At 36.2% G+C, this 25,412-nt stretch overlaps 2 protein-coding genes and 1 long non-coding RNA gene across 5 annotated transcripts; 2 read left to right on the top strand and 1 right to left on the bottom strand.

Moving 5' to 3' along the window:
• The first annotated feature begins 374 nt into the window (after positions 1 to 374).
• Positions 375 to 4,936, top strand: LOC140790180 (pentatricopeptide repeat-containing protein At1g01970). Of its 3 annotated transcripts, none has more exons than XR_012109328.1 (4): positions 375 to 459; positions 1,864 to 2,563; positions 3,690 to 4,558; positions 4,644 to 4,936. XR_012109328.1 is itself a non-coding variant. In XM_073140142.1 (4 exons), exons 2-3 carry the CDS (start codon positions 2,099 to 2,101, stop codon positions 4,491 to 4,493), a joined length of 1,269 nt encoding a protein of 422 aa, XP_072996243.1. In that variant the 5' UTR covers positions 375 to 459; positions 1,864 to 2,098; the 3' UTR covers positions 4,494 to 4,496; positions 4,644 to 4,936. The 3 variants fall into 3 exon arrangements, 2 of the variants coding, with proteins under 2 accessions (XP_072996243.1, XP_072996242.1); XM_073140142.1 differs by having other exon boundaries at positions 3,690 to 4,496; XM_073140141.1 differs by lacking the exon at positions 4,644 to 4,936 and having other exon boundaries at positions 3,690 to 4,575.
• Positions 4,937 to 5,079: 143 nt separating this feature from the next.
• On the top strand, positions 5,080 to 6,220 carry LOC140791134 (uncharacterized). Its single transcript, XR_012109527.1, has 2 exons — positions 5,080 to 5,659; positions 5,745 to 6,220. It is a non-coding gene; the product is annotated as an uncharacterized lncRNA (long non-coding RNA).
• Positions 6,221 to 7,263: 1,043 nt separating this feature from the next.
• On the bottom strand, positions 7,264 to 11,894 carry LOC140791133 (nucleolar protein 56-like). The gene is made up of 8 exons (XM_073141539.1): positions 11,528 to 11,894; positions 11,236 to 11,450; positions 10,990 to 11,147; positions 9,966 to 10,153; positions 9,636 to 9,888; positions 9,174 to 9,322; positions 8,946 to 9,098; positions 7,264 to 7,717 (listed from the first exon to the last, which is right to left on the bottom strand). The coding sequence occupies exons 1-8, from the start codon at positions 11,733 to 11,735 to the stop codon at positions 7,416 to 7,418; spliced, it is 1,626 nt and encodes a 541-aa protein (XP_072997640.1). The 5' UTR covers positions 11,736 to 11,894; the 3' UTR covers positions 7,264 to 7,415.
• Between the last annotated feature and the right edge of the window lie 13,518 nt (positions 11,895 to 25,412).

Raw genomic sequence — 25,412 nt, 5'->3', positions numbered from 1 at the left:
ACTATACTATTTAATATTTATCCAATTATTTTTGGCAATCTATTTTGCCAGCCTAGTATAAGTCTCTTTATTCTAGTATAATAATCAAACAAACAATAGTTTATCTCAATACTAGTTTACTAATACATAATTTTCTCTCCTCTCTCCTCTCCTCTACCATTCAATACATTTATATTTACTAATTAATTTTCTAAGGTATTACTATAATCAATTATCATTTCAATTATTTTCTCTCTGCTCTTTCCTCTCATCTCCTCGTCCATCGATTATAAAATTGGGCTGGGGATAACGGGTCGGGTCTGACTAGCGGGTAAAGAAAGGTGGCTCGGGTCTAGTGACTTACCGGCAATAGATTGAAAAAGAAAGTCCGTCACAGTTTCGAGCCCTTATCCTCTCTCTTGATTCCCCCTCTCCAGTCTCCACTCTCTAGCTCTCTCCTCTCTCCTGCGGCAGCGGAAGGTATGATCTCTCTTTCGCTCCTCACACTTTCACTCTCAGTCTCACTCTCAGCCCCCTCCGGATCCCACAGCCCCACCTCACCGGCGGCCACCCGCAGCTCTGTGTGTGTGTGTGTGCTGCGCATACCACCAACCGCAGACTGCAGTCCTTCATGTTCGTTAATTGTTACTTGTTAGTATACTAATGAGAATTTTCCCAACTTTTAACGGAAAGAACAATAATTAAATTGGGTTTTTACTATATGCCACAATGAATGTAGATCACTGCTAAGTGTTAATGAGTTTTGTAGTATGTCAATTGTGAATTGTGATCAGTTACTTTGTATTTTGGTGTAGTGAACTACTAGAAAGTTTATGTTTACTATATTATGATATATTACATATCATATATAGTTATTTTTAATTTGTTTTTATATAAAAATACTGGACTGCGCATACACATATGCGCCTGCATATCATCTAGGCACTATGCTGTGGCGGTGGGTGCCTTTCAAATCATTATGGGGTTGTTTGGTTTTTTTGTATTTAGAAATACATGTGTATTAAGATATACATGTTTCTCTAAATATTGTATCTAAAGAAATAAATTACTTGTTTGGTTGATTGTATTTTGTAATGATGTATTTGTTAAATACATGTTTGATTAGTTATATTTCATAATGACATATTTAGGGGAGGAAAGATGAGTTAGAATTGAGGATGAAAATAAGAGAAGAGGAGAGAGGTTGGTTGGGGTTGAGTTAGGATTGGGATAAAAAGATAAAGATGAATCAGTTTGGGATAGCTAGATGTACTCTTTTGGTATCCATTTAATTCAAGTGGATGTCAAAAAACTGCATGTGTGTCTAATTAGTTTTTTAAAATACCGCCTTTTATATTCTGTGTACTAAACTAAACAATAATTTTTAGATTAGATATTGTATCTAGTAATGCAACATCTAGTAAAACTCTCAACCAAACAGTTCATATAAGTTTTTCTTCTTATTCCCCTTTAATTGAGGCTCCTCTCTTAATCGAAAGGAAACATCATGCTATATGAAATTACTGCTTTTTGGATATATAGTTTCAGATAATTTGTAAATCTTTGAGAATCACAGATGGACAACTGGGCTTATATGATAGAATTTGTAACTTCCTCATTTCCGCACTTAACCGACTTAAATTACTTGTAACAATATTTGTTGGTCTAGTGATGATTTATACTTTTGATTCTTATTACTTCCACATTAGATATAATAGCCTGAACAAGCTTTCAGAAGGTAAATCATAAATTATTAGTACTGCTTATTCTTCATTTCTTCCTCTTTGATTTTCCTCATCTTTGGAAGATGTCTAGATGGTCTGAGCATAACTTTCCATGTGCAATAATTCAAATGGAATTCAACTGGTTTTCTTTTTTTTGCAGGTGTGGTAATGGAGGAACAAAATGCTACTACTATTACAGTCTTAACTCGAGTATCTTTTTACTCCAATAAAACTAACAAAATATTTATCTACTGAGACAGTCAGATTAAAGTCAGAACCAATTCTTGATAGTAAATTTTGTTTCTCCTTTCTCCTTGTTGATTTGCTTTCATGTCCTTTTCTTTTTCAATTCACAGTTAATAATATATTATCTCATATATCATTTACTTCATGCCATGAGTTTCCTTTCTTCGCTCATGTTGTCCCACTTCTGCCCATTCAGCATATTGACCACTGCCACCACTAGAACCTTTCATCAACTCTCCTATACATCTTTCTCCAGTCGCGATGCTTCACTGCCTCATAATAAATCTGTCCATCATATCTCCTTATTCCAAGCTATGACAGTTGGCCATGATGGAGAAATGAAGGAATGTGATATAAAAGAAGAAGAAAAAATTAAATGGACTAATGTGGCACTTGAAATAACAGAGGATCAGAAAAAGGCCATTTCTAAGCTTTCTCCAAAGATGTCTAACCGTTGCAAGGCTCTCATGGAGCGCATCATATGTTTCTCTTCTAAGGATGAAAGTTTTCCTCTCCTCTTGGCTGCTTGGGTCAAGGCAATGAAGCCCAGAAGGGCTGATTGGTTGTCTGTTCTGAAAGAGATGACAAGGATTGAGAATCCTTTCCTTATGGAGGTCAGTTTGTTACTTTTTGCCCTGTATATTTTTTTGCCTCCGGTGATTCAATCAGTGTGTATATTCACATCTGTGCAATTAGATTCTTTGTTTTAAAAGATCTGACGTAACATCCTGTGGCGTGACTATTTATTTCCCATCTATGTACCTTTAGTTTGCAGTGCTTATGAAATTGGAAATACTTGCTATGTTTCATCTTCATACTGCAAATTTGTGCTTCTTGATCATTTCATAAAATAACAGACCAAAATATTCGTTACATTACTTTTTTGTACAGTTATGATGTTCGATTGATGGAGTTGTATTGTCACATTGCTATTTTGGAAGTGCTACTTACTACGACTAAGACACATCAAAGACGAACTTTGACTACTCAAAGAAGTTCCTATTGAGCTATCCAGGTCTGAGAAATGCATGTAGAAATAAGCTTTAATTCTTAAGAATTTGACCAATTATCTGTATGTGCAAACATTTAATGTAGAAACCAGTTTGTGTTGTGATGTATTGCTTTCAACTTTTTGATGGGTTTGGGATCAGAATTATCAATTTAAGTATTTTAACTACTCCTTGCTCTTGACTCACGAGCACATCCTTCTCTCGAAAGTTTGAGTCGTGCAACACTTCAGCTTGTTGGTTGGATTTGACGTGGTCTTCCAAAGCACCGCTTAAATCTTTTAAGTCCCTGATAGAAACAAATAGTATGGAGAGTTTTTAATCGAAAATGAAGATAGAGCTCCTAAAAGGGCCTCTGAATAAGAATTTGGAGATCGGGCTGTATTTCCTGACCTGACTGACCTCTTGGGTTATGAAAATTGCAATCTTTGCATTATAGACTGTATTATTATTCTTGCTCCTTCGTTCGATGATGGCGTAGATTGCTTTGCTTGTGATTCCTAAGTAACCAAACCGATCCCTCTCATTGAACACGGAAAATGGTACGTTTTGAGCCAGAAGCAATCATATGCAGGGGGAACCCACAGCTGCATGGGAATGTTACTTGCTCTTTTACCGGTCTCGGCAGAACAGGCATTTGAGCAGATTCTTAGCACCTATGTGCATAATATCTTCCAGATGATCACCTAAATATATATCTACATAAGTTACTTACATCATGTCATCTTCTCAGGTAATGGAATATGCCCTGCTGGAGGATTCTTTCGAAGCTAATATCCGTGACTATACCAAACTTATCCACATTTATGGGAAGCACAATCTCTTGCAGCATGCTGAAGATGCACTACAGGCCATGAAGAGCAGAGGTTTCCCATGTGATCAGGTGATCCTGACTGTCCTGATTCATATGTACAGTAAGTCTGGAGATCTTAACCGGGCCAAGCAAGCTTTTGAAGAGATTAAGTTGCTTGGATTACATCTGGATAAACGAGCGTATGGCTCGATGATCATGTCCTATATAAGGGCCAATATGCTAGAGTATGCAGAGAGATTACTTAAAGAAATGGAAGCCCAAGAGATATACGCAGGAAAGGAAGTTTACAAGGCACTGTTAAGAGCATACTCTACCATTGGCAATTCTAATGGAGCTCAAAGAATTTTTGATGCCATACAATTTGCAGGAATAGTTCCTGATGGTAAGTTTTGTGCTCTTCTTGTGAATGCTTATTGTGTGGCTGGACAGAGTGAAAAAGCTCGTAGTGTGCTAGAAAATATGAGAAGTGCCAGGATGAAACCATCCGATAAATGCATTGCGTTAATGTTGGGTGCTTATGAGAAGGAGAACAACCTTAAAAGAGCTCTATCCTTTTTGTTGGAGCTGGAGGAAGATGGCATCATAATCGCTCAGGAAGCATCCCAAGTCCTGGCCGGGTGGTTCCATAGACTCGGGGTGGTGGATGAAGTGGAACAAGTTCTCAGAGAATTTTCTGACAATGGGAGAGAAACTGCACTTTCCCGGATGATTAGAGTGATCTAGAATGTATAATGCCTGACTTTTTGTACATCAAACGCTTCTTTTGCAGATCATCAAGTATAACCAGAGTAAAGAAATTCTGTCATGGCAGAAACTGTTTAGCTTGGTGAAATCTAAGGTTTCCTAACAAAAGTTATATCATTTGGTTGGCAGGTGCTGCTACCATTTGAATTCAGAAGTGGTGGAGAAGGGGAAGCATTATAAATTACCAATTAGGAAGATTCCCACCTGGTTCTCTTCTAAGGATAGTACATGACCGTTACTTGGACTACAAAGAGTCTTCTGGTGGAGCTGCTAAGGTCTCACATTAATCAAAAGTGATTTGCTCTTGATAGCAGCATTATGCTACCATAGATGAATTCTATGAGATTTAAAATTTAGGGATTCTACACAAATGCTAAAGTGAACTTCTCAAATATCATAATTACTACTACATTCATCAAAATATCATAATCATCACCGAAATTATTAAACTCTTTCAAATATATCATTTTGTCAATTAAATTTAATTAATCATAGTTAAAATAAAATTTAGATTAAGAAAATATTATTTGGCCCTCGTACAAATTGTTTAAAATGATTTAATAGCTATGTAATATTACCCTTATAATAATAAAATAAAATAGAAAGATATTCTTTGAAAATATGTGATACATATTTTAGACGGGGTGTTCTAGTCATTTGCATGTATTACTTTAATAATTGGGTAGCAGACCGTTGGAGAAGAAGTAGAGATTTACGTTTTAATCCCGTATCTGTTGCACGAGGGACTGCAGTTTTACAAAAACATCATGTATCAATTGATTGTCTTTCATACGAGTCCTTAAGTTAGCATGTGGGTAGCACGTGAGTCAGTTATGGAGAGAGAGAGAGAGAGAGAGAGAGAGAGAGAGAGAGAGAGAGAGAGAGAGAGAGTCTGAATCTGAGGGATTAGAGCAAGGATGTGAAGATTTTGGTATCTGATTGTTGCATCTGGTACCAAGGCAGCCGTCATCGGTCCTTTGTGGTCAGCTCAAGTAGGAATCGAAGCATCCATGGCGGAATCTACCCATTTAGCGACATTGGCAGAGCTGTTATAGAAGAATGAGAAATGAATCCAAGATCTAAGGGAGCAGCTTCAATCGCATTCAGAATCAATGAAGTTGTCCATGGATCACCTCCAATCTCAGGTTTGCTTTCAGATTGAAGTCTTATTTTGGGAGTTTGATGAGATGCAAACGAAAGGAAAAGTAGTGGATAATGGTGAAACCTCAGGAGTCTACCCATTCACATCACTCAAATCATCAAAACCTCCACTTGCCACTAGAGAGGAGCCATCTGAACCAACTACTATGGGAGCGGATCAGTTCAACTGCGTCATTGGTGAACCTGATGGTGCTCTGAAATTCCCTAAGATCGAGGTACCTCACTTCACGGGTGACAATCCGAGAGCATGGTGCAGGAGATGCAAGAGATTTTGTGTGTTCACACCTATTCTTGAGGAACAGAAGGTCCTCTATGCATCATTATTTTTGGATGGCAAAGCTGAGTGTCAGTTCCATGACTACCGAGAGGAACTGGGATAGTTTTTAGGAAGGCCTGAGTCTGCGATTTGATGATTTGGGATATACTAATGTAATAGAGGAGTTAAATAAATTTAAATAAGAGACCACTGTCACTTGTGACTTACCTTGAGGTGCTAAAGTCTCTAATGCTTATTAAGAATATAATTTTTACTGAAGATTACTTTATTTAGAGTTTCATTAGTGGTCTTGAGAGATGATATTTAGCCAATGGTTCACATGTTTTATCCGCAGAAATTTAATGAAAGCCGTGTTCGTTGCTAAGATGTGAGAATATGTTATGGATTCTATTAATTGAATGAAGAAGGTACAGATAAACATTGTGCATATCGACCCATGCAATGCAGTGTTGTAGCTAACGCGTTAAGTATCCCACCTTGGTAGCACATTAGTAAGAATGAAACTCGAAGGAATTGACGACGGCCACACAGGCGGTGGAGCATCTTTTTATCACAGATCTTCATTACCTACTTATCACTCTGCTGCTGTCAGGAACCATTATAATATTACTACCAACAATAACTCTAGTTTTGCTTCAACTGGTCGAGAACCCAACACTCCACCTTTTGATTCCTCTAGTGTTAACCGACAGCAAGCAATAGCTCCTTCAATGCCTAGCTCCAATTTCACTCCTATCCATGAAGTCCATAGGAAAGGGTACAGGTGTGTGCAGCAGCTATTGTATATAATTAGCTTGGAATCATGTACAAGAGGATGAAGAAGAGACGGCAGGAAAACTACTTGAGCCAGATAGTCCACCTGATTCAGCAATGAAGATCTCTCTGCACCATAACCTTCCAAACACCATTAGGGCTTTAAAGGGTATTAAACATTAAAAAAAAAATTAGTGGAAAGTGGATCCTTATTCTATTCAGGATAGTAATTGCATTTCAAAATGCACTCATCCCCTTTGTCACTGGTAATGGACAGATTGAGGAGCTCTTCAAAAATACCAATTGATTACAAAAGCCCTACGATATAACACTAGGGGCATCTGCCAAACAAAAATGATAACCAAACAACCATGATTTTGATTCAAGTTGCATCACATAAAACAGGATAAAAAAAAACAATTTGCTGTGCGACTATGGGTAATTAGTGGAATGATCATCCCTATTAGATTGAGCGCAAAAATCAATTACAGGGCGCCTTACCTATTAAGATGCAATTTGCATAAACCATAATATTCCTAAGCATCATGCAAAAACCCATAAACAACGAAGCATGTCAAATTTTCAGATCACGGACCATAAGATTCAAAAGCTTAGAATAGGGCCAAAATCGCAAACTTCAGGAGTAGAGTATATATAGCAACCTGATTAACTAGTCTACATAAATAAACGCTTGCCAAAATTACTTCAAACTACTCATCATCTTCAGTTTTTGTCCTTTTCTTCTTCTTCTTCCCCACTTGAGCATCACTATCTTCTACCTGTTCACGATTCTTTTTCTTCTTCTTAGAGGAGGTTCCATTTTGTTCTGTCTCATGACCATTGACACCATTCACTGTTTGCTCCTGTTGTTCGACCTTGTTCTTCTTTTTCTTCTTCTTCTCAGTTTCTGGCTCAACAATTCCATCTTCCATCTGCACATCATCATCCACTGCCTCGGCCTTTGATTTCTTCTTTTTAATTTTCTTTTCTGAAACTTCTTTCTTTCCTCCCTCTGCGTGCAAACATGGAAAATGAGAACTGAACAAGTACATTGATCCTGATTATTAGAATCGTGATCCAAATCATTAACCATTTTCTCTATCTAGAGTAAAGATCACAAAAGAAGTATTTTATTACATGTATCTATGGATTTATAATAAAGATCACAAAAGAAGTATTTTATCACAAATGTGGGACTCAATGCAATATACATACTAGGTTTACATCTTTAACCTTAAATCTTGCCTACAACCCCCTTAAAATTCAAGTGGAGGGCTTTACTTGAACATAAAGCTTGAACCCTTCCACATTAATGCCTTCATTTCATTTCTCAATATCCAGGAATCTTCCTAAATCATCATTCTGGCAGCAATGTGTTGATTACAATCCAGGCTGAACCTTGCCTTCATTTTTCAGGTTGTGAAAAGGGTGGTTCTAGTTAAGAATGTTACTTATGCCTACTCTGGATTGCCATAGATACAATACCAATAATGATAAACAAAGGCAACTTTTTACACTTCGACCTACTTTCCATGGATGCGAATTGGAGAATCGGGTATTGCTGGTCAGATTCCCTCTGGAAAGCATTCTTAAGGAACCCTAAAACTTTTGTATTCAGATTCTGCTAGACTGGTGATTTGGAGAATCAGGTATTGCTGGTCAGATTCCCTCCAGAAAGCATTCATAAGTAACCCTAAAACTTTTGTATTCTGATTCTGATAGACCTATATGACGAGAACAGAATTGAGCCCATACAGTAGCACAAATGACTGAGAGAGCAGACCAATTGTTTGACAAGAGAGAAGGAATTGAGTCTCCATGATCAACAGAAGCTTCAAAAGCTTAAAAGAGGATGCAATGAAATACAACAATCGGGAGTGTATTGAAACTAATAAAGGTGCAGGGTTTGAAAAACAGATTCAGTTTTAGAGTTTTGTTAGCAGTTATAATTAAGAATTTTAATTCACGACTGTAAGAAACTGCTTTAAAATAGCAGAAATTAAAGTAGCGAAAACGATATAACTACAGGAACCAGGAGTCAGGACATTTCTTGAACAAATGAGTTGCAGAGTCCAGAAAATATTCTTTAGCTAGTTCTCTGTTCTAGTGATCTCAACAACAAATACCAAAACATTAGGCAGTTTCTGCAAAAATTGTCACTTAATTAGCAAGCCAATTTCCTCTTTGAGAAGAAGAGTTAAAATCTAGGTAATGAAAATGCAGTCAATAGATGCCCTTACCATCAGCCTCCAGAGAGCCATTGTTCACCACACTCTCTATGGCAGCTTTCATCACATCAAGATTCTTGCGAGGAGCAACGCCTTTATCATAAAAGTCTAGTCTCTCCTCCACTTGTTCACGAAGTTTTTCTCCAAAAACAGTGGTATTCGTCTCTAAAATGTATTTAAATTGTCAGAACTTGGAAAAGCCAGTAGAATATGTAATAGGACTAAAGTTAGACCACTAACCTGAGAAACAGTCAATACGTGATGCAATGGAGCACTTATTCGCAAGGTAGCGAGCTAATCGACCTTTGTTCCGAGCAGATGCTCGGCCTATGAAAGATGAGTGGAATATGAGACCATACTTTGGAGTGTTTCCTCTGGTTTTCAATGCTCTATAACCAAAAGATAAAAGTAACACAATTGTCACCAAATAATTGGCAAGTTCACTTTAAAAGAGCTGGCTTTTCTGATAAAACTTCAGGATAACAAATCTTGATGAATGAGTAAAAAGAAATATCAAACAGATATCTGCACAATTGCAAAATGCTATATTCTTTAAGCCTTCCACTATTTCATTAAGAAATCACAATAGGCATTGATAATATATAGTTTCAGGCACATCACATGTAGAACAACTTGCATAGACCCAGACATTTAGTCAATTTTTTTAGGAGAACAAAAGTTGGAGTTAGGTGGTGAGCAAACCTGAAAAGTGCCTTCTCAGCACCAAGTATCTGAAGAGTGGAAGCAGGGCACTTGGCTAGATTTGAAAGACTGCCAGCATGAGAAATCAAACGTGCACCAACAACTTCACCAATTAAAGAAGCCAAATTTGGTGCAATATCATTCATTTTTGTAACCAGATAGTCATAGAGCTTCTTCCTGTACTCGGAGAGATTCATAACCCTCTGAGCAAATTGCTGAACATTAATTAAATCAATTGGAGAAAGATCCTGACCTGAAAAGTGAGGGAAAGCAAATAAATAAGGTAGCATAAACTTTCCAATTACAAAGGAATTTTGGATTCATACTTACCCATGGATGCTTTCGCTGCTTCAACAATTTCTTTTGCCTTGTCCTCATCTCCAACTATGTCTTCCAAGGCTGGAATATGATCCTCAGTTAATTCAGATTTGTTCTCAACAAACTTTGCAACTTTGGCATATAGATAGTTGTCATTGATAATCTTCACTAGCTCTGGAAAGTGCCAGGAATACCACTCTCTGCACAATGGAGTCAAATAAAATGAAAAAGATTTTAATCACTTATTACAATCTTAACTAGAAGCTCACAGCAGAGGGTAATAGAATATAAGTATGCAAAAGAAATAATGACAAATCTTGTACCCTAACAATAAGCTTGACCAAACACATTTGAAACAACAGCATTTGTAACTTTGCAAGTTAATCATGCTCAACAACAAAAAGAAATTCCCAACACTTCATTTGCAAAAAATACAATTATATGAAATATGGTTTAGTATCAATTCAAGTATCAACAAGAACACGCTATTTTTCTTTTTTGTACCTTGGATTCACAAACCAACATTTTATTAAGATCCTCTGTTAAGTTGCGATTCAGATTAGACACTAAAATAAAATTAAACTAAGAGACATTTTTTTCTTTTAGTGCAAGTCAGATGAAAATGAGACTCTTAAAGAGGAAATGAGATTAAAGAAAAACAATAACAGTCTTTAAAGAAAAATAGTAGTGTTCGGATTCCATTCCAGACAAATGGAACTATGTAAGGAGCCCGATAAGCTTAACAAACATTTGCCATACAAAACTAAAGTAGTTTCAGTGTTAGGGAGCTATAATAGTAAGTTAAATTGTATAAATGTTATAAGTGGACTGTGGACTATCGATAACATTAAAGAAACTAAATAAATAACTCTTCTAGCATAGAAATGGTCAATAGAATTTTAATGAACATACTTTCAAACTGCTTTTAGATTTCATGCAAGTCAAGGCACATCAAACACTCTCCACTACTATAAAATGTAGTAATCATAACAATGCGAGCAGACTCCTGGAGAGTCCTAGTCCCCCAATCTATTACCTGACCCTCATCGAGAAGGTGTTGATATCTTTGTCCAGGGTATCAAGCAAAAAAATGGCCTGGATAACCATGTTATCAACCCGATTAACATTAAACTTAACCTTCGCTCGACTGTAACTATGACCCAAACCAAGCTGTGCCTTCTCCAAATCTGTTGGCTGCAACAAACAATAAGAAACAAAAGAATTAAAACAAAACAAAAAACCCATAAACTCGCATCAGAGATTAAAAATTAAGAAAACGCACCTTCAAGTCCTTGATAAACCTATCAAAATGCAATCTTACACCACGAAGTAGCTCCAGGACGAACTCATTACACTGGCATGGAATCTTAGTCACCTCGGAGATCTGCGACCCAACCTTCGGCTCAGCAACGCCGACGCTAAACTTAGCTTTCTTCGCATCCTTCACCTTGGGGAGGTTAATCTCCAGGAAGTTCCTCAACTCGTCGGTCATTATCCCTAAAAATCACCTCAGAAACCAATAAGGCCATGACCTTCGATGAGAAAAAAAAAGATTAGAGTTTCCGAGTTTTTGCCTTCCGAGATAGCATTGCACTGGTTAAGGGCATCAAGGGCGGAAGCGAACGGGGTGAAAGCGACAAGCTTCACGACCTTCCCAAAGCGGGTAAGGTCGAGGACGCAGTTACGAACGGCCTCGGTGTTCTGGCCGATCTCGTCAAGGCCGTAGGCGTGGAACAGGGCGTAGCCGGAGGCCGACTCGAAGACGAGGTAGAGGGCCGCCATGTAGAGAGATCGCCACAACCCTAAACCCTAGTTTCCGGCCGGCCTTAGGGTTTATAAGAAAAAGGAAGGCGAGTAGGATTTTGTGGAAGAGGGAAGGAGAGAGGAGAGCTAGGGTTTTAGGAGTGAGGAGTTTTAATGCGTCCAAATACGATCTCAGCCGTCAGATGATTAGATCAAACTTGAATCAAGCTTGAGAATTGAATGATATAATGGTTCTATAATCCATACTATATATACATATTTTATTTTTACTCTATTAAATTTTGCATGTTATCAATTTTGACTTTGAGACTAATTTTATGTCTATTTTTGTCTACGACTTTAAACGAAGCTTTTTATAACTGTGGTAGTTAATGTATAAAAAATTTCTATTTTTTTTTAAAAAAAATTGACTTAGAGAGACTAATTTCAAGCGAGAAATCATCCCGCTAGACAAAATTGGACTATTTTGTGGAGTATTTTCTCATAGTTTTATGCCCCAAGAATGCAAGACCCGTTTTGTTTAGAGTATTTTAAGTCTTGAACATCACTAGTTTGCTCTATTTCTAGCCATATTTTAGATAGCTTGAATTAGACTGTAAAAAATATAGTATTTTTTTTAAATTAAGGTAAGAGTGTAATTATTATATCTAATATGATTTGAAAGAGGTGAAAAAAATATTGATTTTGAAAGGAAATAAATAATATGTAAATTTAATGTATCAAAATATCATTTAACTTTTGATGATATAGTATTAGAATATTAATATTTAGTTTAAAGTTTAATATATATTAAAAATTTTGTATCTTTTTTGGTAGAAAATATTTTTGTGTGGGGCTTGCCTTCTTATAAGCTCGCAAGCGGGCTCATAAGTATTGTTTATTATTTCTTTTTTCTTAGTATAGTTGTAGGCTGGTAAGTTTATTATTGTTTTACAAATATGGAACCATTGCTAGTTACCTTATTGTTTTACAAATAAGGTAAGGTTACTATTTTTTTTAAGGTTCTGAGAAGTTCATTGCTAGTTTATAAGCCCACAACATTACTATAAGGTAAGCTAACTTTTTTTTTTCTGAGTCTTTTGGATTTATGAGCCCTAAGGCTACATTATTTTTTTTATTTTCTTAAGAAGTTTTTAGTATTACAAACTTCCTGCTCTAGTGCACATTTGATCTGCTAATTGTGTTTGTATATTAAACTCATGCCGAGGTGAGCACCCAACTATTTTAGTACAAAATCTATAATTAGTAATTATAGAATTCAGAGTTAATATCTATAAAATCTAGAATATATGAAATTTGAAGATACTAACTATAAAACTATATATATTGTATATTAAAATATTTTGTTGTCGTACAAAAATATTTTAGAAAATAACATCTATAAATTATTAGATATTCGCCATCACTTCATTCGGGATTTAGTTAAGGACAAGATTATCACTTTGAAATGCATATAAATTGAGTGAGTTGTTTATGAAATCTTTGGATGCCTAACGATTTAAAAATCTTATAACATTCTTAGGAGTGTGTGTTGTTTCCAACCGATTTCTTTTTTTTGTTTTACTTTTTTGTTTTACTTTTTTTAGCTAGTCTTGTTTAAATTAATTATAACAAAAAAAAACTATTATTTGTACCATGTTGAGAACTAAATTTATCTATCGAACATTGATATTTTTTTTTAGCTCTTGTAAACATAAATATAGATATATGGTGGTGCAGTGATGTGTCATTAGGGGTGAAAACGGTTCGGATACGGATCGGATAGTGCTCAAACCACATCCGGATCCATATTTTGACTCCGGATACGGATACGGATACGGATATTGGACGGATAGCAAAATGCAAAACCATATCCTAACTAAACGGATACGGATATTTTTCGGATATGGATCGGATATTAAACGGATACGGATATTTTTCGGATATGGATCGGATACTAAACGGATACGGATATTTTTCGGATATGGATCAGATATTAAACGGATACGGATATTTTTCGGATATGGGTCGGATATTAAACGGATACGAATTGGATACGAATCGAATCTTAATCGGATACGAATAGAATCTTAATTGGCTACGAATCGAATCTTAATCAAATACGAACACAAACTAGATAAACAAATTTGAATTATAATTGGATATGAATACAAAATGAATCTCACTATGTTTATGCTTAGATATAACAAAAAGGGGATAACACTAAAATTCACTACAAAAGAAGATAACACTATAATTCACTATAAAAAGAGGGATAACACTACAATTCACTACAAAAGATGATAACACTATAATTCACTATAACATAAGACCACAAATTTTAAAAACATGACAAATTAGCATCTAGTGCAAAAATATAAGATTACCCTGTTCATGCTTAGATATAACACTACAATTTATTAGAAAAAGATGATAACACTATAATTCACTACAACATAAAAGCATCAATTCTAAAAACATAACAAACTAACATCTAGTGCAAAAACATAAGATTACTCTGTTCATGCTTAGAACATGAGACCACCAATTCTACTATAATTCACTATAAAAAAAATAATAACACTACAATTCACTAGAACATGAGACCATCAATTCGACTACAATTCACTATAACATGAGACCATCAATTCTACTATAATTTCACAATATTTCATAACATATATGCTTAGATATAATGAAAAGAGGATAACAAAAAGATGACCAACTTGTTCACATAGTAATAATAACCATACTACACCAAAACTTAAAAAATAATGCAAGTACAATAAAAAGGCCAATATTCCAAAGTGACCACCAATTCCACTATAATTTTGTGACATTTCACATTTTTCTAATCTTCAATCAAGCCAACCGAGTAGTGATACACTTTAAAGAGGATCTGCAAAAATAAATGAATGACATTAGTTTAATTGTTGAACTAAAAATCTATGAATTGAAACATATCAAGTAATACCATTAATTGTTCATACAATTTCATATGCAATTCAAATTTAATTTAAGCATAAAAGATTGCATTACATTTAATCTAGTGAACATGCCATTGATTGTATGTCGAAAGCGAAACGTGCCCGGATACTTCGGATACTTTGATTCTTCAACATCCTTAACAATTGATGCTACTTCTCCTAATAAAAAAAAAAATATATTGAAATTAGTATTCAATACTAATTTATAAAAATTAAGAAAATAAAACAATCAGTACCTTTTCTTGTAGATCTTATCCAATCCTGAGTGCATACTAGAGCTTCCACGGCTTCAGGATCCAACCTGCTGCGATAAGCATCTACTACTCGACCACCTGTGCTAAATGCAGATTCAGAAGCAACTGTGGCAACTGGAATTGCCAACACATCACGAGCAATTCGTGATAATATAGGATACTTTGCACCTTCTGTTTTCCACCAAGATAGTATATCAAATTTAGTATTATTACGCTGCCATAGAAGTGAGCCCTCCTCAATATATAAATCCAAATCTGTCTTAGGAGATTGATGTTGAGATTTTTCAATTAAAAATTGTTCAAATCTTCTATTTCTATCCTCGTCAAACTCATCAAAAACAGTTCCACTACTTTGGATAACTTCACTTGTGCTTACATTCACATCATGATCAAAAGGACGTGAAAATTTAGATGCATATTCATCATGCAACTTCTTTATGATTTCACGAACTTCCTCAAGTTCCTTAACACCACCAAGAGAATAAATTTGAGGAAAGTAAAATTCCATAATACTCATTTTATATCGAGGATCTAGAAATGAAGCCACAGCTAATATAAGATTGCATTGCTGCCAATATTTGTCAAATTTCTCTTTCATTGATGTTGCCATAGAAAGAACGAATTCATCCAAACTTCTGCACCATTCTCTAATTTGCAATTGAATATCACAAAATTCTTTGAAAAATAAGTTAGCGAGTTGGATATGAAGTTTCGAAAGCAATTCAGTTATTGTATGGAAGGTTTTCAAACATTTGCATAACATTCTAGCATTATCCCATTGCTCATTTGTTGGACATGCAAAGCAAATTTAATTGGATAAGCACACTTTGAAGCCTCTTGAATGCATTCATATAATATATAGCATCTCTAAGCATCAAAAAGTAGAATTCCATCTTGTAGGTACATCAATAGAAAGAGCTTTATTTGTAGCTAAATTACATTCCTTTGCTCTCTTTTGAAAATCCTCCCACTTTGCAAGGGTGAATTTCGAGAATTAAGATGATATGACGAATATTTTCCACTTTGCATCCTTTATTTTTTTCAAACCATCTTGCACAACTAAATTGATAATATGCGTGGCACATCGACATGAAAAAAATATGCCACTACAAACAAGAGATTGTTGATCACTGAGCCGACTAACCACATCTCTAACACAAACATCATTAGCACGATCATTATCCAGAGTTAAGGAAAATAGCTTTCCATCAATATTCCATTCAATCATATTCTTTAGAAATGCTTGACACAGATTTAATCCTGTATGTCTCCCTTCTAAATGCATGAAATTTACAATTCTTTTTTGAATTCTCCAATCATCATCAATGAAATGCACTGTAACACACAAATAACCCTTATTCTGTCTAGAAGTCCAGAGATCCATAGTAGCACTCATACGACATGAAAGCGAACCAAACATATCATATACGTTCCTTTTTTGCTCAACATATAACTCTAAGATCTCTTTTCTAATAGTAATCCGTGACTTTGTTGGAAAAGCAGGTTGTAGAGATTTTATAAATTCAAGAAAATACTCATGTTCTACAATAGAGAAAGGGTATTCATGCATAACTATTGCTGTTAGAAGTTTTTTTGCACTTACTTCCTCTTCATATTTGTATGACTCTAAAATTCCATCTTCTCCGACTCTTGTAAGATTAAGTAACAATTGTCCTCTTTCTCTACCATGCTTATTTTTGTAATGGTTCCTCAAGTGTGTCGTTCCCATAGAACTTTCCCCATTAAATTGCTTATGACAAAATTTGCATCTTGCTTTACACTTGCTCACTATTTGCCCATTAATTACTTCCATCACTTGACTTTATCAAAATTATCCCGGACATCGATGTCATTTTTTTCTCTTTGTTCTATCATCTTGAGTAACACTATTCTTGGTGTCATCTTGAGCGACGCACTTTTAGATGTCATTGCAATTTTCTCTACTACATTAAAAAATTACAGATGTCATTAAAAAAATTGTGAACTACATTATCTTAGAAATAAATTTCACAAAACATGTTCCAAATATTGCAGAAAATCATAATGTAATAATTTATTCTGCTACTTTTGCTCACTATACACAATGATAGGAACAACAAAGGCTTGGACAATATTAATAATACACAATGATATGTTGATCATTCCATTAGAAAATGAGAGTACCCAAGATAAGAGCAGAATGAAGACAAAGGATCGATGTAGCGGACCCCATAATTGGGATATAACACTCATTTGGATGTAATATACCTAACATTTTTCATTTAAAATAAAAAATTAACGATGCTTTCAAAGTATTTAAAAATCTAAATTTCTCACTCCCCACATGGAAGAAAAAACAGACAATGTAGCATTTATGTGCCGTTACTAATTAAAAATGCTAAAAGTTTTAGAATCTTTAAAAAATGCGAAAGTTTCAACAATTTCAACAATTTCAACAATTTGGATGTCAAAGTTTCAACTGAATTGGAATAGATCAACAAGTTGTTCAGGAGATAGCTTCTGAAAAAGTTCAGTATTTCTCTCAATCCAAATACGCCACCAATAAGCCGACATCCAGACTCTCGAATACTTTCTCTTGTCTTTAGTTGTCCCTCTCGCACTTCCCTAAAGTCCATTCGTCCACCAATTTCAGTCATGTGTTTATTCCATCTTTTATATATATAAATATATAACGACAATTTGAGTCAATTTTAGTACTCTCTTACACTCTTATTATTTTAATCTTCACATTTAAGCTTTCTATGGTCCAAGACAAATGTTGTATATCTTTAGAGGATACTATAAAACTTACGAAAGAATAAAACTATCTAATTAGTTGATCTCATTTTTAAAATTTTAAAATAAACTTAATTAAATTTTAAAAAATATTTAATTACTGAACTATATTAAGAATCTCTTAATCATGTTAAAGGTCTCTGAATTGGTTCCGAAGACATCCTAACTCAAAACAAATAAGGTCAAAAATTTATAGGGCTCCAAATTTATAAGGTCAAAAACTCAAAACAAATAAGAGTATAGGGGCTCCAATTCTACACATTCGGGCTAAAGATTTAGAGAGCTATGCACACAGAGAATAGCATTAAATTCGGGAACGATGGTGATGATCCATGTTTATAGAGCTATGCACACACAAGCAATTTTCTAGACTTTCATGCCAAAACTTATTATCGTTCTACAATAGGCAAAGAAAACTTACATAATCGGAGGCGAAGGTACCCCGGCGACGATGGTGATGATCGGAGGCGAAGGTACCGGCGATGATGGTGATGATTGGAGGCGAAGGTACTTGGCGACGACACGCTGTTGTTGTCGGTCGGAGAGACCGAGACGGGGCTGCGGAACGGCGGGAGTCGATGTTGAGAGTGAGGGAGAGATGGGGATGGGGGTTGATGTGGTGAAGAGATGGTGAGAGTGCGGCGGCTGATGTGGTGAAGAGATGAGGGTTGATTGTTGAGGAGTTAGGGTAAGTTAGTGGGTTGGATGTGGGTTTTATATTAATGGGTCGGGTTAGTTTTTAAGGGTAGGATATTTGTTAGTATTATATAGTATACGGGTATTCGGATATCCGATATCCGAATCCGTATCCGAACATATATGATATACCCGTATCCGGATCCGGATTCGGATATTTTAATAAATTGCTATCCGTATCCGTATCCGAATCCGGACCGGGTAAAATATTTGGACCCATATCCGATCCGACTCGGGTCGGTTAGAGGGTCGGATCGAATAAAATCCGATCCGTTTTCACCCCTATGTGTCATGCCTTCTTGACTTATTAGTAGGATGACTGAGTAATGTTTACTACCTATTTATATATATATATATATCTTGACTGTTTTTATTTGTGCTCTCCTCTTAAACTTTCCTATGAATCTCATGTTGATCTTCGATTCAATGATATAACTTGTTACTCCCAAGGATATCTATATTCATATACTAGATGACCATAAAGCATTTCACCAACTGTGAAAGCCACCTTACTCATTTGTCCAATTTGACGGTGAACTTTATGTTGCATTCTTTTTCTATTATTAAGAAAATGATTATCTATAATTGAAAGTGAAAACCATTATTGCACAATTAATTCTCCCCATGCGTTAGTATATGGTGAATGCTGGTTTGAACTTAATGTGAATTAGACATTCCTTTGACATATCTTGATAATTATTGTGTTGAGATCATTTGATACTTTGTCAGAAGTTTTGGGTATGAGTGCACGTTATCATAGCTATTCCCATTTGTCATTACTTTAGTCTATCTTTCCAATGTATCATCTTCATGTGTTCATTGATCTTGATGCCTCTATTGTCACAAGTTTGTTTTACATCAGTAAAAACTTATTATCTTCAATTTAAATGGGAGCTTTTCTGAGTTTTTTTTGTAGCAAATCCTTGATAAAAATGTGTCACGTTTTGGTTTTGAGTATGTCTTTGGGAGAAGATTTGGCTTGTGGGATTGTTTCGGTTGTTGGAAATTGTGCTGAAAAATATATTCTATCTTAGTTCTAACAATCCCATTTGAACAGGTGGTTGTCGTTCAAACGTCCTTGTGTGCCATTATATCTCGTTCGAACATAACATGATTATTCGAACAGGGCTTTTTTTTCCTCTTCAAATTTCACTTATGTCGTTTGAACGTCTTAGATCTCTTTTGAACGTCTTGGATCTTGTTCAAACGATATTAGGTTGAACTATTTAAAACTGTTCAAAATAGTTCATTTCTTCTTCCTTCTTTTTTTTCTCCTCCCCTTCGTCCTCTCCACTATCTCGTGCCTTCAAATTGCTTGGATTCCTTGCATACCTTGATTTAATCTGAAAGTAAGGTATGGGTTCTTGATCTCTCATGTATTTCTCCCTTTTGTGCTTTGTGTTTTTCACTTGGAGTTCTTTCCATTGAATATTGCCCTCTTTTGCCTTATTGTTTTGGTAAGAATCATGTCTTGGCAAAAATTTGCGATTACTAAATGCAAGGCCTCTAGTGTTGGTGTGGGTGCGAGTGGTTCTCGACCCTAGGTGAATCGATTTGCTTCAAAAGAGGGTGAGAAGAAGTATTTGAAAATGTTTTCTAAGTGTCCAGTCTTGATAGAGCGAAATGTCAGATTGCTTGATTTCACTAAGTTGGGAGTGGATTCTAGTTCTGTTGACAATCTTGGTTAGGGTTGGTTGACATGGAGGGATTGCATTTGTCAAAGTAGTCAGAGAATTCTATATGAATGCCGATGTGAGTGAAGATCGAGAGTTAGAGAAGTGGATATCTCAGTGAGTCCTGTCTTGATCTCCTCTTAGTTCCATCTTCCCAGAGTTGAATATTCAAAGTTTTTGTATATCGACACCTCTCCTCCTCCCAACATTTCTTCGGTTGTTCACATGATTGCCAGTCCAGATGCTGTTTGGAGCTCCAGTATGATCCCGCATGCCTCCCTCAACAATTTCATTGGGATTTTGAACTTGATTTGTTGTTTCAATGTGAAGCCCAAAGTGCAGCCACATAACAAGATAGAGTGTATCTCATTCATGTAATAGCAACTGGTGTTCCTATTGATCTCAGATCCTTCATGTACAGTTCATCAATGATGCTTGCTCGTTCGACGGTTGAAGGTTTACCATTTGACGTGTTCATCTCAGATTTGTGTCTCCTACGGGGTGTTGTTGTGGATTCTTCAGAAACGTCTATCTCCTCTCCTTGTCAATTAAAAATGACCACACTGAGCCATGGCCATTCACATGTTTTGGGGGCTCGTCGTCCACGGTCTGATGCCTCCATGGATTCTGAGGGTGAAGAGGAGGAAGCTCTAGTTAGTCGCTCCACTTAACTTGAGAGTCCAACCATATTTTCTCGACCTTTGGTCATTGAGGGTTCTTTGACTAACCTCTCCTCTTCACTTTAGTAGATTTCAGTTGAGTAAACTAGGCAATTAGAGGAGCAAGCTCGTCAAGGGAATGTGTTAAATGACATTGTGGCTATATTACTGCAGCATTTTCCTCTAGCCTAGTTTTTTGTATTATCAATTTCAAACAAAAGGGGTAGTGGTGTGTGGGTCTTTTGTGTCTTAATGACTATCTTTTGTTGGCGATAACAATCTGATTCCAAAGAGTCACAAAAAATCCGATCAAAAAAAATAAATTAAATAAACTTACAGATTACAGAATATAAAATTCTGAATAGTCGAGTCTAGTGTTGGACACTATCTCCTTAAGACCAATTCGCCCTCCACCGATTGCTTCTGGAATAGTAGACGTCGGTCTCCCAGGATACAACAATTATCTTGCACTCGAAAGGAAGAAGCTATTTGAATGCCTTGTTGAACCTGAACCGTGCTGTGCTCTCTCTCAAATGTAGACTCAAACTTAAGACTCGACTCAGATTTAGAAGGAATGAACCAAATTTCTGTTTCAAATTATGTAGACTGACAACCTATTTATAGAATTAAACAGGCTAGACGAAAAGATGCAAATGGTCACCAAATGGATGCACAATTTCGGGTCTAAAACCAATTAATAGTTACACCGTGAAGGGATGCACCATTTCGGGTCAGGTTCAACAACTAACTGACTAATTAATTATTCATCGATTTCGGGTCGGGTTTGACTTCAAGCAGGTTCAACCAACCAACCAACCCGAACTAGACCAGATTTGAATCCGTATCAGAAAAAAAAATTAAAATTGGACTTGATCCGTGCGTGCAAACCGAACCGAGCTAAGCCGGGCCGGGCGGCGCGTGCGTGTGAGTTAAGTTGCATGGTAACCTTTACCAACAAAATAGGTACCCCTTTTGGCGCCCAAAGTCCATAAGAAGTTTGTTACTCATATACCATATTAACATTTCTCAAATATCAAATATGATACTAAACTCACTTTTCTCTATTTTTTATTGTCATGATACCCACTTTAGAGTCAATTTTCATTCACTTCTCTTCATGAATTTGACTAACTGAATATATGACAATAAAGTACTTTTTGAGCTAAATTAATTCCACTATTAAACTATCATTAATAATATATGGGCCCCATTTAAAACTTAGCTCAAAGTTAATAAAAATTCATGTCAAATACATGAAACTACCAACATCTTTTGTTCTTAATGATTATGTCTTGATTGTGCTTATTGACTATGTTTTGGTTGTGCTTGATGACTCTGTGATATTGGTTGTGCTTGATGGGTATGTGGTATGCTTATTATTGTATGTTAAATGCCTATGGATGTTTATATACAACATGTTTAGTCTTCAACGTTGATTAAATAGTTCATACTGTACGGTTATTATTACATTACATCTATTATGATATTATTCCGATCTTCCATACTTATGTGCATTTCATATAGTGTTTTCAGTGACTGCAGATTTCTTTTATCATGTCAAAGCGTGTGTTTTGGTTTTGGTCTAATAGGATGATGTAACCCTAGTGAAAAATCCCTAGACACAAGTATGTATTTAAATACTAGGCAATGATATCACTCGTTCGCTTAAGTAAAAGTCCGTAAAAATATTAAAAACGAAAGCAGAGATGAACGCCAAGATTTTAGTGTAGAAAAACTCAAACCGAAAAAAACCACGGATCCAAATTCGGATCAAAACCAATCACTATAATAGTAGCAGTTACAAAGCTGACTCACAAAATAACCCGTCGATCCAAACGACTTTGTTTCTCTCAGTCTTGCTCGCTAGAACCCACGATTCACTACTTCTCATGATTGAAGTCCAACCTTAGTTACCCTCGAGATTAATCTTTCGTCTAGATAGCCCTTAAGACGAAAGATTAACTTTTGATGATGAGTGAAACCTTGTTAGTTGAAGAACCGATGTAGCCTCAAGAAGTCTCCTTCAATAATGCTTCTTCAACCACCCTAGAGATAGGGCATCACAATCGTTATATATGATCTCCAAGATAGAGCCAAATCCAAGTCTTATCCGTACTCACGAAAGTCCAAATTTTATCAAACTTCGTTGGTGCGTTCGAATGCTGCCCGGGTGCGTTCGAACGGCATGACTTGATCTCAGGTGCGTTCAAACGGGCCCGAGTGCATTCGAACACGACATCTTGAATTCTTTAGGTTGCGTTCGAACGCGTTTGTGAACGCAGCTCTCGATTTGTGTGAACACAGTACCGGCGTTTGAACACGTTTGTGAACGCAGCTCTCGATTTGTGTGAACGCAAGTATCCGGGTTTGAACGCGTTTGTGAACGCAGCTCTCGGTCTGTGTGAACGCAAGTACCCACGTTTGAACGCATTTGTGAACGCAGCTCTCGGTCTATGTGAACACAGTACCCGCGTTCGAACGCATTTGTGAATGCATCGCGTTCGAACACGTTTGTGAACGCGGTATGAACTCAACAGCTTTTCTCCAATAATTTTGCAATTCTTCAAACCAGAGATATTCTAGACTTGTATAAAGCTCATATACATGTAAAAATACACTGAGAATATTTTGTAAACAATTGTCAATAATTAAAAACCTAAACCTAGAATCAGTTGTTAATTGGAGTTTTTGGTTTTTGACACAAAATTACCAAATTGGGAGATTTTTAGCACTTGTAATTGGCAAATTTATGACAAAATAAAAAATCATATGAGTTGTAACATGTTATAGTGAATTGTAAAGACCAAAACCAAATTTTAGAGGCAAGAAGACTTAGAGTTGTCAAAAGCTCTGCACGTGCAACCCCCTCATCTCTCCTTCTCCAGCACGCGATGAGATAGTCGCTGAAATCTCACTGAATCCAAATCTACTTTAGATTTTGATTTTTGCACTATAAATTAAACCCTAATTCTTCTCTCTCTCCTCAACCCCTTCCCCCCAACTATTTCCCTTTTCTTCTTCGTCTCCTCCTTCGCTTTCTTCTTTCTCACCGTCAAAGTCACGCAGTGGAATCAGTCTGCCGGAGTACCGCTGGAGCCATCAGAGACCACCATGTGACTCCTTGGTAAGCCTTTTCCCACCCCTCAATTTTAATTTTAGTTTAATAGGTTAAAACAAAAATACCTAATTTGTGGGATTTCGGCTTCACCGGCAACTCACGCTAGCCGGCGACTTCGGGTCCCTGCTGCTCGTGTGCCAAAGCCTCGCATCGTTGACCTCGTGTCGTAGGCACGCTTCCCTGAAGTCTTCATGGCTCGATGTGTGGTAGAGACGACTCCATGGTCATCGGCCATGGAGTCGAGCTGTCGACCGTCATCTCTGGCTTCTCCTCCACCTCTCGTGGTCTACTGGGTCGCGAGAGTGTCGGGGAGCTTAAGGTGCGGCCGATGGATCGTCGTCGGCAGTAACCGCCGGCATCTCTCTCTCTCTCTCTCTCTCTCTCTCTCTCTTGCCCTTCAGTTCCCTTCGATTTGGAGAAGGCCAGACTCGGGGTTAAGTTTTTGGATTTGGGTCGGGTTGGATCCGAATCCAAGGGACCCGACCCGATTCCATTAGTTTAATTGGATTGGGCCTTGGGCCCAATCCATTTAAGAATTGGTTGGGTGGGCTGCGGGCCAATTGCAACCCAGCCCAACTAATTTGGGCTTATTTTGGCCAAAATTATTAATTTTTGAGTTAAATTATAGAAAATTTTTAATATTTTTTTTATTTAAAAATGTTATTATTATTTTTTATTAAAGGTGGTGATTTTTAACACGTGAGCTAGGGATTTGAGATTCAGTTGTCTTGCCTAGACCCAGGTGAGTGAGTTCACTCACGTATTTATTTTTATTATACTTCGTAATTTTATCCGACCATGTAATTTACTGTGTACAAATTATTTATTTCATCCTTCCGCGCAAATTTAATTGTTATATTTTCTGTGTGCATTTAATCATTATACTCAGTGCATCGCCATACCTTATGCAAATATTAAATTTTAGTGAAAAAAATTAGACTGTATATTGTTGATCTTAGTTTTTATTCAACATTAATAAAATTTAGAATTTATTTGGTTTTCGAGTGGATTCCACTCACTAAGTTATAATTTTTGGCTCATGGATTTCTTTTTTTTATTTATTTATTATCTCAGGTAATAGTCAGCGTGGCGACTGAGTAAGACGTACCCAGATCCCACCTCGACTTAGGACCCACCTATTTACCTTTTCGCTCTTTTAAATTTTATGCTTTAGATTAAGTGTTAAATTTATTTTATTTAGAAACTCAAAAACGATGACATTGTTTTGATAATTTTTGTAATTAGTTTAAAGTTAATAAAGCAGATCTTCTTCGTTTATTTATTTTTGCCATTGTACACTTAGGAAGTATTAGTAAGGCTTCATGTATCTCAAGTATATTAAGATGCATGACCGGTCATGATTCCTATCTTGGATCGTGACATTACCCATAGCACGATATTGCCAACACAAAGCTTCTAGTTGCCCAGTAGTAGCCTGAAGTCACCGATCAACATACTTTGTTGGAAAAGTCAAAATACTTAAAGCAAGGTTATACTAAATACACTTAATTATACTGAAATTGATTTTAAAGGGTGAAAGAGGACTCACTGACA

The sequence above is a fragment of the Typha latifolia genome, chromosome 6, assembly GCF_019914945.1.
Source record: "Typha latifolia isolate L0001 chromosome 6, TyphaL0001v2, whole genome shotgun sequence".
Classification (NCBI taxonomy): domain Eukaryota; kingdom Viridiplantae; phylum Streptophyta; class Magnoliopsida; order Poales; family Typhaceae; genus Typha; species Typha latifolia.
The sequence above is the reverse complement of the archived record's forward strand: the minus strand, read 5'-3'. Positions and strand labels throughout refer to the sequence as shown.

Coding starts and splice junctions, on each gene's coding strand:
- LOC140791133 (XM_073141539.1), bottom strand. CDS start 11,735: ATGGCGGCCCTCTACCTCGTCTTCGAGTCGGCCTCCGGCTACGCCCTG. Junction 9,889..9,965: donor AGCAGCGAAAGCATCCATGG/GTAAGTATGAAT, acceptor CTCACTTTTCAG/GTCAGGATCTTTCTCCAATT. Junction 7,718..8,945: donor TGGCTCTCTGGAGGCTGATG/GTAAGGGCATCT, acceptor GTTTGCACGCAG/AGGGAGGAAAGAAAGAAGTT.
- LOC140790180 (XM_073140142.1), top strand. CDS start 2,099: ATGAGTTTCCTTTCTTCGCTCATGTTGTCCCACTTCTGCCCATTCAGC. Junction 2,564..3,689: donor AGAATCCTTTCCTTATGGAG/GTCAGTTTGTTA, acceptor TCATCTTCTCAG/GTAATGGAATATGCCCTGCT.